The sequence below is a fragment of the Oncorhynchus masou genome, unplaced genomic scaffold (assembly GCF_036934945.1).
Source record: "Oncorhynchus masou masou isolate Uvic2021 unplaced genomic scaffold, UVic_Omas_1.1 unplaced_scaffold_688, whole genome shotgun sequence".
NCBI lineage: Eukaryota > Metazoa > Chordata > Actinopteri > Salmoniformes > Salmonidae > Oncorhynchus > Oncorhynchus masou.
The window spans coordinates 312,419-328,757 of record NW_027013332.1 but is presented as its reverse complement, the minus strand read 5'-3'; the positions used below and the strand labels follow the sequence as shown (position 1 = coordinate 328,757).

Below are 16,339 nucleotides of genomic sequence, written 5' to 3'. Positions count from 1 at the left end.
TGCAGAACAATATAAATCATTCCATGTCTCTACATGGTCATCTTGTCCAGAGTATATCTCAACACAGTCCTCCTGCCCAGGGAATGGTACTTGCTATTTGTGATGATGGACAGGACACTGTCATACCAGGAAGATATAGATCATAGAGGGGAAGTGGAGAACAAAGACTAGCTGTTAACATATATTAAATATCATATGTAACAGCCCCAAGATAATTCAGGAGTTTCCAGAACTCCTCCTTCCTTTCACCTTTCTGCTGATTTGGACCCTCTGTTTACTCCCAAATATACATCAACATGTTCAGGAGGACCAGGACTACAAACATGGGTCATTATAATGTCCAGACAATAGATGTGACACTACAAAATGCTCCAAGTGGATATTGAGGGTGGGTATGCTTAACCAGTGAGGATCAACCTGATTGGTTGAAGAGTTTTTGAGTGATAGCTGGTTGAACCACTGAAAATATCCACTTCCCTTCGCTCTTTTGGGACCCATTTCGGGAACAACAATCAAATATGAGCATTTGATATTGTGCTTGACAACAGACTGACTGTCAAAGATTTTTATTTAACATCCTTTGATATCTCTACTACACTCATTGATTGGTGATACAGTCACCTCCTATACAGTGTATGTAATGGTGGTTTGGTACTGTTGAGAATGTCATCACCAGGCCTAAATTGGAGCATGTAAATATCTGCAGAATATATTTGAATTGGAAGTTATGTGAATGCACAAAGTCAATAGTACTGAACTCATGTTGAACCTGATGATGTGTGAAACATAACTACTGGTACACAGGAAGTTACAAACAGGAAATAAGTAGGACATTTATTAATATGATACTACAAACAAATACAACAATAGGTGTTTGTGTGTGTGTGTGTGTGTGTGTGTGTGTGTGTGTTTGTGTACGTGCATGCAGGTGTGCGTGCTTGTGTGTGAATGAGGGTGTGTGATGGTGTGTGTGTGAGAGAGAGAATGAAGGAGAAAGTTGAGTGTACTGTAGGCTACTGTATGTGTTACAGTAGGTTGTCATGGTGATGTTAAAGCATTTTCTCACAAACCCAGGTGAGTCTGCTGCGACATGATATGTCATTCCATGACTTTCGAGAACTCTGTTCTTTATGTATCTGAACACAGTCCTCCTCACCATATTCTGTTTTGCCACCACCATTATCAGGCTGATGTGGAGACCAGTACCTACAGGGTGAACAACAGTCAGATATCATGGTTAATACCAGTACCTACAGGGTTAAAAACAGTCAGATATCATGGTTAATACCAGTACCTACAGGGTGAACAACAGTCAGATATCATCAGATATCATGGTTAATACCAGTACCTACAGGGCTAACAACAGACAGATATCATGGTAAATACCAGTACCTACAGGGTTAAACACAGTCAGATATCATGGTTAATACCAGTACCTACATAGTTAACAACATTCAGATATCATGGATAATACCAGTACCTACAGGGTTAACAACAGTCAGATATCATGGTTAATACCAGTACCTACAGGGTTAACAACAGTCAGATATTATGGTTAATACCAGTACCTACAGGGTTAACAACAGTCAGATATCATGGTTAATACCAGTACCTTCAGGGTTAAAAACAGTCAGATATCATGGTTAATACCAGTACCTACAGGGTTAACAACATTCAGATATCATGGTTATTACCAGTACCTACAGGGTTAACAACAGTCAGATATCATGGTTAATACCAGTACCTACAGGGTAAACAGACAGATATCATGGTTAGAACATCACAATCCTAAATAATGCACAGAAATGTTTCAGTTTAAATTCAACTTTGTTGACTGCTGCCATTAATGACAATAACCTGTATAGATAAAGGTTGAATGAACTGAAAATTGGCCCCTTATTGTCAGAGTAGTTATCATCTCTCACTCTGTGGTCAGTGTTGGTACACTAGTTGAGTATGGAGAACCTAGAGTATGAACAACACAGAGAATCAGTCCTACTCCTTACACTGTGGTCAGTGTTATTAGAGCAGTAGTGTATTACCTTGGGGTGGTCAGTGTTATTATAGCAGTAGTATATTACCTTGAGGTGGTCAGTGTTATTAGAGTAGTAGTATATTACCTTGGGGTGGTCAGTGTTATTATAGCAGTAGTGTATTACCTTGGGGTGGTCAGTGTTATTATAGCAGTAGTATATTACCTTGGGTTGGTCAGTGTTATTAGAGTAGTAGTATATTACCTTGGGGTGGTCAGTGTTATTATAGCAGTAGTGTATTACCTTGGGGTGGTCAGTGTTATTATAGCAGTAGTATATTACCTTGGGGTGGTCAGTGTTATTAGAGCAGTAGTATATTACCTTGGGGTGGTCAGTGTTATTATAGCAGTAGTATATTACCTTGGGTTGGTCAGTGTTATTATAGCAGTAGTATATCACCTTGGGTTGGTCAGTGTTATTAGAGCAGTAGTAAATTACCTTGGGTTGGTCAGTGTTATTAGAGCAGTAGTATATTACCTTGGGTTGGTCAGTGTTATTATAGCAGTAGTATATTACCTTGGGTTGGTCAGTGTTATTAGAGCAGTAGTAAATTACCTTGGGTTGGTCAGTGTAATTAGAGTAGTAGTATATTACCTTGGGTTGGTCAGTGTTATTAGAGCAGTAGTATATTACCTTGGGTTGGTCAGTGTTATTAGAGCAGTAGTAAATTACCTTGGGTTGGTCAGTGTTATTATAGCAGTAGTATATTACCTTGGGTTAGTCAGTGTTATTAGAGCAGTAGTATATTACCTTGGGTTGGTCAGTGTTATTAGAGCAGTAGTATATTACCTTGGGGTGGTCAGTGTTATTAGAGCAGTAGTATATTACCTTGGGGTGGTCAGTGTTATTATAGCAGTAGTATATTACCTTGGGTTGGTCAGTGTTATTAGAGCAGTAGTAAATTACCTTGGGTTGGTCAGTGTTATTAGAGTAGTAGTATATTACCTTGGGTTGGTCAGTGTTATTAGAGCAGTAGTATATTACCTTGGGGTGGTCAGTGTTATTACAGCAGTAGTATAATACCTTGGGTTGGTCAGTGTTATTATAGCAGTAGTATATTACCTTGGGGTGGTCAGTGTTATTATAGCAGTAGTATATTACCTTGGGTTGGTCAGTGTTATTAGAGCAGTAGTAAATTACCTTGGGTTGGTCAGTGTTATTAGAGTAGTATATTACCTTGGGTTGGTCAGTGTTATTAGAGCAGTAGTATATTACCTTGGGGTGGTCAGTGTTATTACAGCAGTAGTATATTACCTTGGGTTGGTCAGTGTTATTATAGCAGTAGTGTATTACCTTGGGGTGGTCAGTGTTATTATAGCAGTAGTATATTACCTTGGGTTGGTCAGTGTTATTAGAGTAGTAGTATATTACCTTGGGGTGGTCAGTGTTATTATAGCAGTAGTGTATTACCTTGGGGTGGTCAGTGTTATTATAGCAGTAGTATATTACCTTGGGGTGGTCAGTGTTATTAGAGCAGTAGTATATTACCTTGGGGTGGTCAGTGTTATTATAGCAGTAGTATATTACCTTGGGTTGGTCAGTGTTATTATAGCAGTAGTATATCACCTTGGGTTGGTCAGTGTTATTAGAGCAGTAGTAAATTACATTGGGTTGGTCAGTGTTATTAGAGCAGTAGTATATTACCTTGGGTTGGTCAGTGTTATTATAGCAGTAGTATATTACCTTGGGTTGGTCAGTGTTATTAGAGCAGTAGTAAATTACCTTGGGTTGGTCAGTGTAATTAGAGTAGTAGTATATTACCTTGGGTTGGTCAGTGTTATTAGAGCAGTAGTATATTACCTTGGGTTGGTCAGTGTTATTAGAGCAGTAGTAAATTACCTTGGGTTGGTCAGTGTTATTAGAGTAGTAGTATATTACCTTGGGTTGGTCAGTGTTATTAGAGCAGTAGTATATTACCTTGGGGTGGTCAGTGTTATTACAGCAGTAGTATAATACCTTGGGTTGGTCAGTGTTATTATAGCAGTAGTATATTACCTTGGGTTGGTCAGTGTTATTATAGCAGTAGTATATTACCTTGGGTTAGTCAGTGTTATTAGAGCAGTAGTATATTACCTTGGGTTGGTCAGTGTTATTAGAGCAGTAGTATATTACCTTGGGTTGGTCAGTGTTATTAGAGCAGTAGTATATTACCTTGGGGTGGTCAGTGTTATTAGAGCAGTAGTATATTACCTTGGGGTGGTCAGTGTTATTATAGCAGTAGTATATTACCTTGGGTTGGTCAGTGTTATTAGAGCAGTAGTAAATTACCTTGGGTTGGTCAGTGTTATTAGAGTAGTAGTATATTACCTTGGGTTGGTCAGTGTTATTAGAGCAGTAGTATATTACCTTGGGGTGGTCAGTGTTATTACAGCAGTAGTATAATACCTTGGGTTGGTCAGTGTTATTATAGCAGTAGTATATTACCTTGGGGTGGTCAGTGTTATTATAGCAGTAGTATATTACCTTGGGTTGGTCAGTGTTATTAGAGCAGTAGTAAATTACCTTGGGTTGGTCAGTGTTATTAGAGTAGTATATTACCTTGGGTTGGTCAGTGTTATTAGAGCAGTAGTATATTACCTTGGGGTGGTCAGTGTTATTACAGCAGTAGTATATTACCTTGGGTTGGTCAGTGTTATTAGAGCAGTAGTATATTACCTTGGGGTGGTCAGTGTTATTAGAGCAGTAGTATATTACCTTGGGTTAGTCAGTGTTATTATAGTAGTAGTATATTACCTTGGGTTGGTCAGTGTTATTAGAGCAGTAGTATATTACCTTGGGGTGGTCAGTGTTATTAGAGCAGTAGTATATTACCTTGGGTTAGTCAGTGTTATTATAGTAGTAGTATATTACCTTGGGTTGGTCAGTGTTATTAGAGCAGTAGTATATTACCTTGAGGTGGTCAGTCTTATTACAGCAATAGTATATTACCTTGGGTTGGTCAGTGGGGTGCTGTCCACCCATTTCCAGGTCCCCTCAGTAACAGAGTCAGTCAGACCAATCCAGACTCCCTTGTTGAGGTTGAAGAGAAACTCCTGTTGTTGAGAAGGATAAATATTTATGCGTATATGTTTGATCATATTTACCACCTGCACACCCAGAGCTTCTCCCCCCCTCCCCCCACTCACTCACTCACTCACTCACCTGTTCCTTATCACTGTTTATGATCACCAGGTCTGCTCCTCTCTCCAGACAGTCCTCTCTGCTCCCCTTCCAGGTTTTAGTCTCAGTAGACAGGAAGTACCAACTGGATTCAAACTTCTGCCAGCATTCAGGACAGGTTTGTCCTACAAGATGAAATCATGAATTTCCTTCATCTTTTCACACTGGATAAAATAATACAGACACACGATAAAGTGTGTGCGATTAATGAAAATGTAATACTGTAGGTTTACTCACTGAGATTGGAAAGCCTCTCGCTAAGAAAAACTTTCTCAGTCTGTAGCTGGTCTCTCTCTTTAGTCAGGTTGTTGTAACGGGTCTGTAGCTGGTCTCTCTCTTTAGTCAGAAGGCTGTTGCTGTCCTGTAGCTGGTCTATCTCTGTTGAGTCGTGATGATCAATGACTCCATCTGTAAAAGGGAAAAGTTCATCAAACATGTAACTAAAACACCATTAATGAGTAAGTATAATTTAGTAGGCTACTTAAGTCTCAGTAAAAACATACTAAACTTACAGTAGACAGACAGGCCTATGATCCCAGCCAGTAGGAGAACACACAGCAGCCCCAGACACACTGCAGCAACTCCAGAGGGTCTCTTCCACCACTGAACATGTACTGAATCACAAATTATTAAAGATCTTTGGTTATGTGTTTTACTGTATCATCCAGGATTGAGACAAATAAAGCTATTGCACTACAGGGAAATCTCACCTGTTTAATGTGTGTTTTTTATGTGTTTTCCTTATTTGTAACTTTTTTTTGTACATAATGTTTCTGCAACCATATCTTACGGCAAAGAAGAACTTCTCGATATCAGGACAGCGATCACTCACCTCGGCTTAGACAATGATTTTTTCGCACAAGACATTCTCCAAACACCCCAAGACCGTCATCCCCGTTATTTGCAAGAGGAAGCAACGCAGGTACGGAGGGCAAAGAGCCGGATGCCTGGTCAGGACACGGCGAAGGCGACTGGGAAAGCTGCCGCTACCGTCAATACTACTCGCCAACGTGCAATCATTGGACAATAAATTATACGAGGTATTATCACAAATATCCTACCAACGGGACATCAGAAACTGTAATATCCTATGTTTCACGGAATCGTGGCTGAATGACGACATGGATATTCAGCTAACGGGATACACGCTGCACCGGCAGGATAGAACAGCACACTCCGGTATGACGAGGGGGGATGGGGACGGTCTGTGCATGTTTGTAAACAACAGCTGGTGTACGAAATCTAAGGAAGTCTCTAGATTTTGCTCGCCTGAAGTAGAGTATATTGTGATAAATTGCAGGCCACACTACTTGCCTAGAGTGTTTTCAGCTATACTTTTCATGGCTGTTTATTTACCACCACAGACAGATGCTGACATTAAGACAGCACTTAGTCAGCTGTATTAAGGAAATAAGCAAACATCAAACCACTCACCAAGAGGCGGCGCTCCTAGTGGCTGGAGACTTTAATGCAGGGAAACTTAAATCAGTTCTACCAAATTTCTATCAACATGTTAAATGTGCAACCAGAGGGAAAACATTCTAGATCACCTGTACTCCCCACACAGAGATGCATACAAAGCTCTCCCTCGCCCTCCATTTGGTAAATGGAACATGTTCCGGGATTCTTCCGATAGCATTGAGAAGTACACCACATCAGTCACTGGCTTTATCAATAAGTGCATCGAGGACGTCCTCCCCACAGTGACTGTACGTACATACCCCAACCAGAAGCCATAGATTACAGGCAACATTCGCGCTGAACTAAAGGGTTGTGCTTCTGCTTTCAAGGTGTGGGACTCTAACTGGGAAGCTTACAAGAAATCCTGCTATGCCCTGCAAAGAACCATCAAACAGGTAAAGCGCAAATGCAGGGCTAAGATTGAATCATACTACACCAGCTCCGACGCTCGTCTTATGTGGCAGGGCTTGCAAACTATTACAGACTACAAAGGGAAGCACAGCTGCGAGCTGCCCAGTGACACAAGCCTACCAGATGAGCTAAATCAGTTCTATGATCGCGTCGAGGCAAGCAACACTGAGGCATGCATGAGAGCATCAGCTGTTCCGGACGACTGTGTGATCACACTCTCTGTAGCTGACGTAAGTAAGACCTTTAACCAGGTCAACATACACAAGGCTGCGGGGCAAGATGAATTACCAGGACGTGTGCTCCGGGCATGTGCCGTAGCACTCACGTCCGTAGCCATGAAGTGCTTTGAAAGGTTGGTAGTGGCTCACATCAACACCATTATCTCAGAAACCCTAGACCCACTCCAATTTCCAATTTGCATACCGCCCAAACAGATCCACAGATGATACAATCTCTATTGCACTCCACACTGCCCTTTCCCACCTGGACAAAAGATATACTTATGTGAGAATGCTATTCATTGACTACAGCTCAGCGTTCTACACCATAGTACACTAAAAGCTCATCACTAAGCTAAGGATCCTGGGACTAAACACCTCCCTCTTCAACTGGATCCTGGACTTCCTGACGGGCCGCCCCCAGGTGGTGAGGGTAGGTAGCAACACATCTGCCACGCTGATCCTCAACACTGGAGCGCCACAGTGGTGGGTGCTCAGTCACCTCCTGTATTCCCTGTTCACCCACAACTGCATTGCAAAGCACGACTCAAACACCATCATTAAGTTTGCAGACGACACAACAGTGGTAGACCTGATCACAGACAACGACGAGACAGCCTATAGGGAGGAGGTCAGAGACCTGGCCGTGTGGTGCCAGAATAACAACCTATCCCTCAATGTTGCCAAGACTAAGAAGATGATTGTGGACTACAGGAAAAGGAGCACCGAGCACACCCCCATTCTCATCAACGTGGCTGTAGTGTAACAACAAACTAGAATGGTACAAACACACCAAAAACAGTCGTGAAGAGGGCACGACAAAGCCTATTCCCCCTCAGGAAACTTAAAATATTTGGCATGGGTCCTCAGATCCTCAAAAGGTTCTGCAGCTGCAACATCGAGAGCATCCTGACTGGTTGCATCACTGCCTGGTACGGCAATTACTCGAACTCTGACCGCAAACTCTGCCTCTGACTGCGTACAGCCCAGTACATCACTGGAGCTAGCTACCTGCCATCCAGGACCTCTACCTGCCATCCAGAACCTCTACACCAGGCGGTGTCAGAGGAAGGCCTATTACCGCATGCAAGCAGTACCGGAGTACTGCTTGCAAGTCTAGGACAAAAAGGCTTCTCAACAGTTTTTAGCCCCAAACCATAAGACTCCTGAACAGGTAATCATATGGCTACCCGGACTATTTGCTTTGTATGCCCCCACCAACCCCCAAACCTTCTTTTTATGCTGCTGCTACTCTCTGTTTATCGTATATACAGTCACCTGAACGTTCATGTATATACTACCTCAATTGGGCCGACCAACCAGTGCTCCAGCACATTGGCTAACCGGGCTATCTGCGTTGTGTCCCTCCACCCACCACATGCTAACCCCTCTTTTACGCTACTGCTACTCTCTGTTCATCATATATGCATAGTCAATTTAACCATATCTACATGTACATACTACCTCAACCAGCCTGACTATCCGGTGTCTGTATGTAGCCTCTCTACTTTTATAGCATTGCTACTGTATATAGCCTGTCTTTTTACTGTTGTTTTATTTCTTTACCTACCTATTGTTCACCTAACACCTTTTTTGCACGATTGGTTAGATCCTGTAAGTAAGCATTTCACTGTAAGGTCTACACCTGTTGTATTCGGCGCACGTGACAAATGAACTTTGATTTGATTTAAGTAAAGTATGTGTGTGTGTGTTCTTGCAATCTTACCTGAAGCAACAACTCCATCTCTTGTACTGGACTTGAAGGCTCTTACGTTGGCATATAATTGGCCATCAATGTCTGTGTTCTTCATTACATCAAGCTCATCGTCTTCAAATCCATCTGAGTTTTGATAGACTCCCTCTGACATTCTAACACACTTGTGATCAAGTACAGTAACTTCTACTTCTTACATCAGCTCTAATATGCGTCTGTAGCTGTGTCTTCTCCATGCAATGTCCTGTCTCTGTGTGAATTATAGAAGTGAAACTCTTTATCAGTCAACCACAGTCAGCCACCACGTGACTCCCACCAGTATTAGTTCGATAATATAATACATGATATGACTCCCACCAGTATTAGTTTGATAATATAATACATGTATTGACTCCCAACAGCCTTAGTTTGATAATAAAATACATGATATGACTCCCACCAGTCTTAGTTTGATAATATAATACATGATATGACTCCCACCAGTCTTAGTTTGATAATATAACACATGATATGACTCCCACCATATTTAGTTTGATAATATACAACATGACATGTCTCCCACAAGTCTTAGTTTGATAATATAATACATGATATGACTCCCACCAGTATTAGTTCGATAATATAATACATGATATGACTCCCACCAGCCTTAGTTTGATAATATAATACATGTATTGACTCCCACCATATTTAGTTTGATAATATACAACATGACATGTCTCCCACAAGTCTTAGTTTGATAATATAATACATGATATGACTCCCAACAGCCTTAGTTTGATAATATAATACATGATATGACTCCCACCAGTATTAGTTTGATAATATAACGCATGATATGACTCCCACCATATTTAGTTTGATAATATACAACATGACATGTCTCCCACAAGTCTTAGTTTGATAATATAATACATGATATGACTCCCAACAGCCTTAGTTTGATAATATAATACATGATATGACTCCCACCAGTATTAGTTCGATAATATAATACATGATATGACTCCCAACAGCCTTAGTTTGATAATATAATACATGATATGACTCCCACCAGTATTAGTTTGATAATATAATACATGATATGACTCCCACCAGTATTATTTCGATAATATAATACATGATATGACTCCCACCAGCCTTAGTTTGATAATATAATACATGTATTGACTCCCAACAGCCTTAGTTTGATAATATAATACATGATATGACTCCCACCAGTCTTAGTTTGATAATATAATACATGATATGACTCCCACCAGTCTTAGTTTGATAATAAAACACATGATATGACTCCCACCATATTTAGTTTGATAATATACAACATGACATGTCTCCCACAAGTCTTAGTTTGATAATATAATACATGATATGACTCCCAACAGCCTTAGTTTGATTATATAATACATGATATGACTCCCACCAGTATTAGTTTGATAATATAACACATGATATGACTCCAACCATATTTAGTTTGATAATATACAACATGACATGTCTCCCACAAGTCTTAGTTTGATAATATAATACATGATATGACTCCCAACAGCCTTAGTTTGATAATATAATACATGATATGACTCCCACCAGTATTAGTTCGATAATATAATACATGATATGACTCCCACCAGTATTAGTTCGATAATATAATACATGATATGACTCCCAACAGCCTTAGTTTGATAATATACCACATGACATGACTCCCACCAGCCTTAGTTTGATAATATAACACATGCTATGACTCCCACCATATTTAGTTTGATAATATACAACATGACATGTCTCCCACAAGTCTTAGTTTGATAATATAATACATGATATGACTCCCACCAGTATTAGTTCGATAATATAATACATGATATGACTCCCACCAGTATTAGTTCGATAATATAATACATGATATGACTCCCAACAGCCTTAGTTTGATAATATACCACATGACATGACTCCCACCAGCCTTAGTTTGATAATATAACACATGCTATGACTCCCACCATATTTAGTTTGATAATATAACACATGCTATGACTCCCACCATATTTAGTTTGATAATATACAACATGACATGTCTCCCACAAGTCTTAGTTTGATAATATAATACATGATATGACTCCCAACAGCCTTAGTTTGATAATATAATACATGATATGACTCCCACCAGTATTAGTTCGATAATATAATACATGATATGACTCCCACCAGTATTAGTTCGATAATATAATACATGATATGACTCCCAACAGCCTTAGTTTGATAATATACCACATGACATGACTGCCACCAGCCTTAGTTTGATAATATAACACATGCTATGACTCCCACCATATTTAGTTTGATAATATACAACATGACATGTCTCCCACAAGTCTTAGTTTGATAATACAATACATGATATGACTCCCACCAGCCTTAGTTTGATAATATACAGCATGACATGTCTCCCACAAGTCTTAGTTTGATAATATAATACATGATATGACTCCCAACAGCCTTAGTTTGATAATATAATACATGATATGACTCCCACCAGTATTAGTTCGATAATATAATACATGATATGACTCCCACCAGTATTAGTTCGATAATATAATACATGATATGACTCCCAACAGCCTTAGTTTGATAATATACCACAAGACATGACTGCCACCAGCCTTAGTTTGATAATATAACACATGCTATGACTCCCACCATATTTAGTTTGATAATATACAACATGACATGTCTCCCACAAGTCTTAGTTTGATAATACAATACATGATATGACTCCCAACAGCCTTAGTTTGATAATATAATACATGATATGACTCCCACCGGTATTAGTTCGATAATATAATACATGATATGACTCCCAACAGCCTTAGTTTGATAATATACCACATGACATGACTCCCACCAGCCTTAGTTTGATAATATAACACATGCTATGACTCCCACCATATTTAGTTTGATAATATACAACATGACATGTCTCCCACAAGTCTTAGTTTGATAATATACTACATGATATGACTCCCACCACCCTTAGTTTGATAATATAATATATGATATGACTCCCACCAGTCTAAGTTTGACAATATATTACATGATATGACTCCCACCAGTCTTAGATTGATATTTTAATTCATGATATGACTCCCACCAGCCTTAGTTTGATAATATAATGTGTGATTTGACTCCCACCAGCCTTAGTTTGATAATAAACTACATGATATGACTCCCACCAGCCTTAGTTTGATAATATAATACATGATATGACTCCCACCAGTCTTAGTTTGATAATATAACACATGATATGACTCCCACCATATTTAGTTTGATAATATACAACATGACATGTCTCCCACAAGTCTTAGTTTGATAATATAATACATGATATGACTCCCAACAGCCTTAGTTTGATAATATAATACATGATATGACTCCCACCAGTATTAGTTTGATAATATAACACATGATATGACTCCCACCATATTTAGTTTGATAATATACAACATGACATGTCTCCCACAAGTCTTAGTTTGATAATATAATACATGATATGACTCCCAACAGCCTTAGTTTGATAATATAATACATGATATGACTCCCACCAGTATTAGTTCGATAATATAATACATGATATGACTCCCACCAGTATTAGTTCGATAATATAATACATGATATGACTCCCACCAGCCTTAGTTTGATAATATAATACATGTATTGACTCCCAACAGCCTTAGTTTGATAATATAATACATGATATGACTCCCACCAGTCTTAGTTTGATAATATAATACATGATATGACTCCCACCAGTCTTAGTTTGATAATATAACACATGATATGACTCCCACCATATTTAGTTTGATAATATACAACATGACATGTCTCCCACAAGTCTTAGTTTGATAATATAATACATGATATGACTCCCAACAGCCTTAGTTTGATAATATAATACATGATATGACTCCCACCAGTATTAGTTTGATAATATAACACATGATATGACTCCCACCATATTTAGTTTGATAATATACAACATGACATGTCTCCCACAAGTCTTAGTTTGATAATATAATACATGATATGACTCCCAAAAGCCTTAGTTTGATAATATAATACATGATATGACTCCCACCAGTATTAGTTCGATAATATAATACATGATATGACTCCCACCAGTATTAGTTTGATAATATAATACATGATATGACTCCCAACAGCCTTAGTTTGATAATATACCACATGACATGACTCCCACCAGCCTTAGTTTGATAATATAACACATGCTATGACTCCCACCATATTTAGTTTGATAATATAACACATGCTATGACTCCCACCATATTTAGTTTGATAATATAACACATGCTATGACTCCCACCATATTTAGTTTGATAATATACAACATGACATGTCTCCCACAAGTCTTAGTTTGATAATATAACACATGCTATGACTCCCACCATATTTAGTTTGATAATATAACACATGCTATGACTCCCACCATATTTAGTTTGATAATATACAACATGACATGTCTCCCACAAGTCTTAGTTTGATAATATAATACATGATATGACTCCCAACAGCCTTAGTTTGATAATATTATACATGATATGACTCCCACCAGCCTTAGTTCGATAATATAATACATGATATGACTCCCAACAGCCTTAGTTTGATAATATACCACATGACATGACTTCCACCAGCCTTAGTTTGATAATATAACACATGCTATGACTCCCACCATATTTAGTTTGATAATATACAACATGACATGTCTCTCACAAGTCTTAGTTTGATAATACAATACATGATATGACTCCCACCAGCCTTAGTTTGATAATATACAGCATGACATGTCTCCCACAATTCTAAGTTTGATGATATACTACATGATATGACTCCCACCAGCCTTAGTTTAATAATACAATACATGATATGACTCCCACCAGCCTTAGTTTGATAATATAACACATGCTATGACTCCCACCATATTTAGTTTGATAATATACAACATGACATGTCTCCCACAAGTCTTAGTTTGATAATACAATACATGATATGACTCCCACCAGCCTTAGTTTGATAATATAACACATGCTATGACTCCCACCATATTTAGTTTGATAATATACAACATGACATGTCTCCCACAAGTCTTAGTTTGATAATATAATACATGATATGACTCCCACCATATTTAGTTTGATAATATACAACATGACATGTCTCCCACAAGTCTTAGTTTGATAATATAATACATGATATGACTCCCAACAGCCTTAGTTTGATAATATAATACATGATATGACTCCCACCAGTATTAGTTCGATAATATAATACATGATATGACTCCCACCAGTATTAGTTCGATAATATAATACATGATATGACTCCCACCAACCTTAGTTTGATAATATAATACATGTATTGACTCCCAACAGCCTTAGTTTGATAATATAATACATGATATGACTCCCACCAGTCTTAGTTTGATAATATAATACATGATATGACTCCCACCAGTCTTAGTTTGATAATATAACACATGATATGACTCCCACCATATTTAGTTTGATAATATACAACATGACATGTCTCCCACAAGTCTTAGTTTGATAATATAATACATGATATAATAATAATATATGACTCCCAACAGCCTTAGTTTGATAATATAATACATGATATGACTCCCACCAGTATTAGTTTGATAATATAACACATGATATGACTCCCACCATATTTAGTTTGATAATATACAACATGACATGTCTCCCACAAGTCTTAGTTTGATAATATAATACATGATATGACTCCCAACAGCCTTAGTTTGATAATATAATACATGATATGACTCCCACCAGTATTAGTTCGATAATATAATACATGATATGACTCCCACCAGTATTAGTTCGATAATATAATACATGATATGACTCCCAACAGCCTTAGTTTGATAATATACCACATGACATGACTCCCACCAGCCTTAGTTTGATAATATAACACATGCTATGACTCCCACCATATTTAGTTTGATAATATAACACATGCTATGACTCCCACCATATTTAGTTTGATAATATAACACATGCTATGACTCCCACCATATTTAGTTTGATAATATACAACATGACATGTCTCCCACAAGTCTTAGTTTGATAATATAACACATGCTATGACTCCCACCATATTTAGTTTGATAATATAACACATGCTATGACTCCCACCATATTTAGTTTGATAATATACAACATGACATGTCTCCCACAAGTCTTAGTTTGATAATATAATACATGATATGACTCCCAACAGCCTTAGTTTGATAATATAATACATGATATGACTCCCACCAGCCTTAGTTCGATAATATAATACATGATATGACTCCCAACAGCCTTAGTTTGATAATATACCACATGACATGACTTCCACCAGCCTTAGCTTGATAATATAACACATGCTATGACTCCCACCATATTTAGTTTGATAATATACAACATGACATGTCTCCCACAAGTCTTAGTTTGATAATACAATACATGATATGACTCCCACCAGCCTTAGTTTGATAATATACAGCATGACATGTCTCCCACAAGTCTTAGTTTGATAATATAATACATGATATGACTCCCAACAGCCTTAGTTTGATAATATAATACATGATATGACTCCCACCAGTATTAGTTCGATAATATAATACATGATATGACTCCCACCAGTATTAGTTCGATAATATAATACATGATATGACTCCCAACAGCCTTAGTTTGATAATATACCACATGACATGACTGCCACCAGCCTTAGTTTGATAATATAACACATGCTATGACTCCCACCATATTTAGTTTGATAATATACAACATGACATGTCTCCCACAAGTCTTAGTTTGATAATACAATACATGATATGACTCCCAACAGCCTTAGTTTGATAATATAATACATGATATGACTCCCACCGGTATTAGTTCGATAATATAATACATGATATGACTCCCAACAGCCTTAGTTTGATAATATACCACATGACATGACTCCCACCAGCCTTAGTTTGATAATATAACACATGCTATGACTCCCACCATATTTAGTTTGATAATATACAACATGACATGTCTCCCACAAGTCTTAGTTTGATAATATACTACATGATATGACTCCCACCACCCTTAGTTTGATAATATAATATATGATATGACTCCCACCAGTCTAAGTTTGACAATATATTACATGATATGACTCCCACCAGTCTTAGATTGATATTTTAATTCATGATATGACTCCCACCAGCCTTAGTTTGATAATATAATGTGTGATTTGACTCCCACCAG

The 16,339-nt window shown here is 38.0% G+C and overlaps 1 protein-coding gene across 2 annotated transcripts; it reads right to left on the bottom strand.

Annotated features, from left to right (window-relative positions):
• Positions 1 to 813: 813 nt before the first annotated feature.
• Positions 814 to 9,235, bottom strand: LOC135536952 (C-type lectin domain family 4 member E-like). 2 transcript variants are annotated; one of them, XM_064963169.1, is made up of 6 exons: positions 9,009 to 9,235; positions 5,705 to 5,806; positions 5,430 to 5,600; positions 5,175 to 5,317; positions 4,962 to 5,065; positions 814 to 1,206 (listed from the first exon to the last, which is right to left on the bottom strand). In XM_064963169.1, the coding sequence occupies exons 1-6, from the start codon at positions 9,148 to 9,150 to the stop codon at positions 1,050 to 1,052; spliced, it is 819 nt and encodes a 272-aa protein (XP_064819241.1). In that variant the 5' UTR covers positions 9,151 to 9,235; the 3' UTR covers positions 814 to 1,049. The 2 variants fall into 2 exon arrangements, with proteins under 2 accessions (XP_064819241.1, XP_064819242.1); XM_064963170.1 differs by lacking the exon at positions 5,705 to 5,806.
• Between the last annotated feature and the right edge of the window lie 7,104 nt (positions 9,236 to 16,339).

Bases quoted from the DNA above. Each gene is read 5' to 3' on its own strand.
- LOC135536952 (XM_064963169.1), bottom strand. From the start codon at position 9,150: ATGTCAGAGGGAGTCTATCAAAACTCAGATGGATTTGAAGACGATGAG. The intron at 5,066-5,174 runs GTGAGTGAGTGA...TCTCAACAACAG, and splicing joins TAAACAGTGATAAGGAACAG to GAGTTTCTCTTCAACCTCAA. The intron at 1,207-4,961 runs GTAATATACTAT...TTCACCCTGTAG, and splicing joins ACCCCACTGACCAACCCAAG to GTACTGGTCTCCACATCAGC.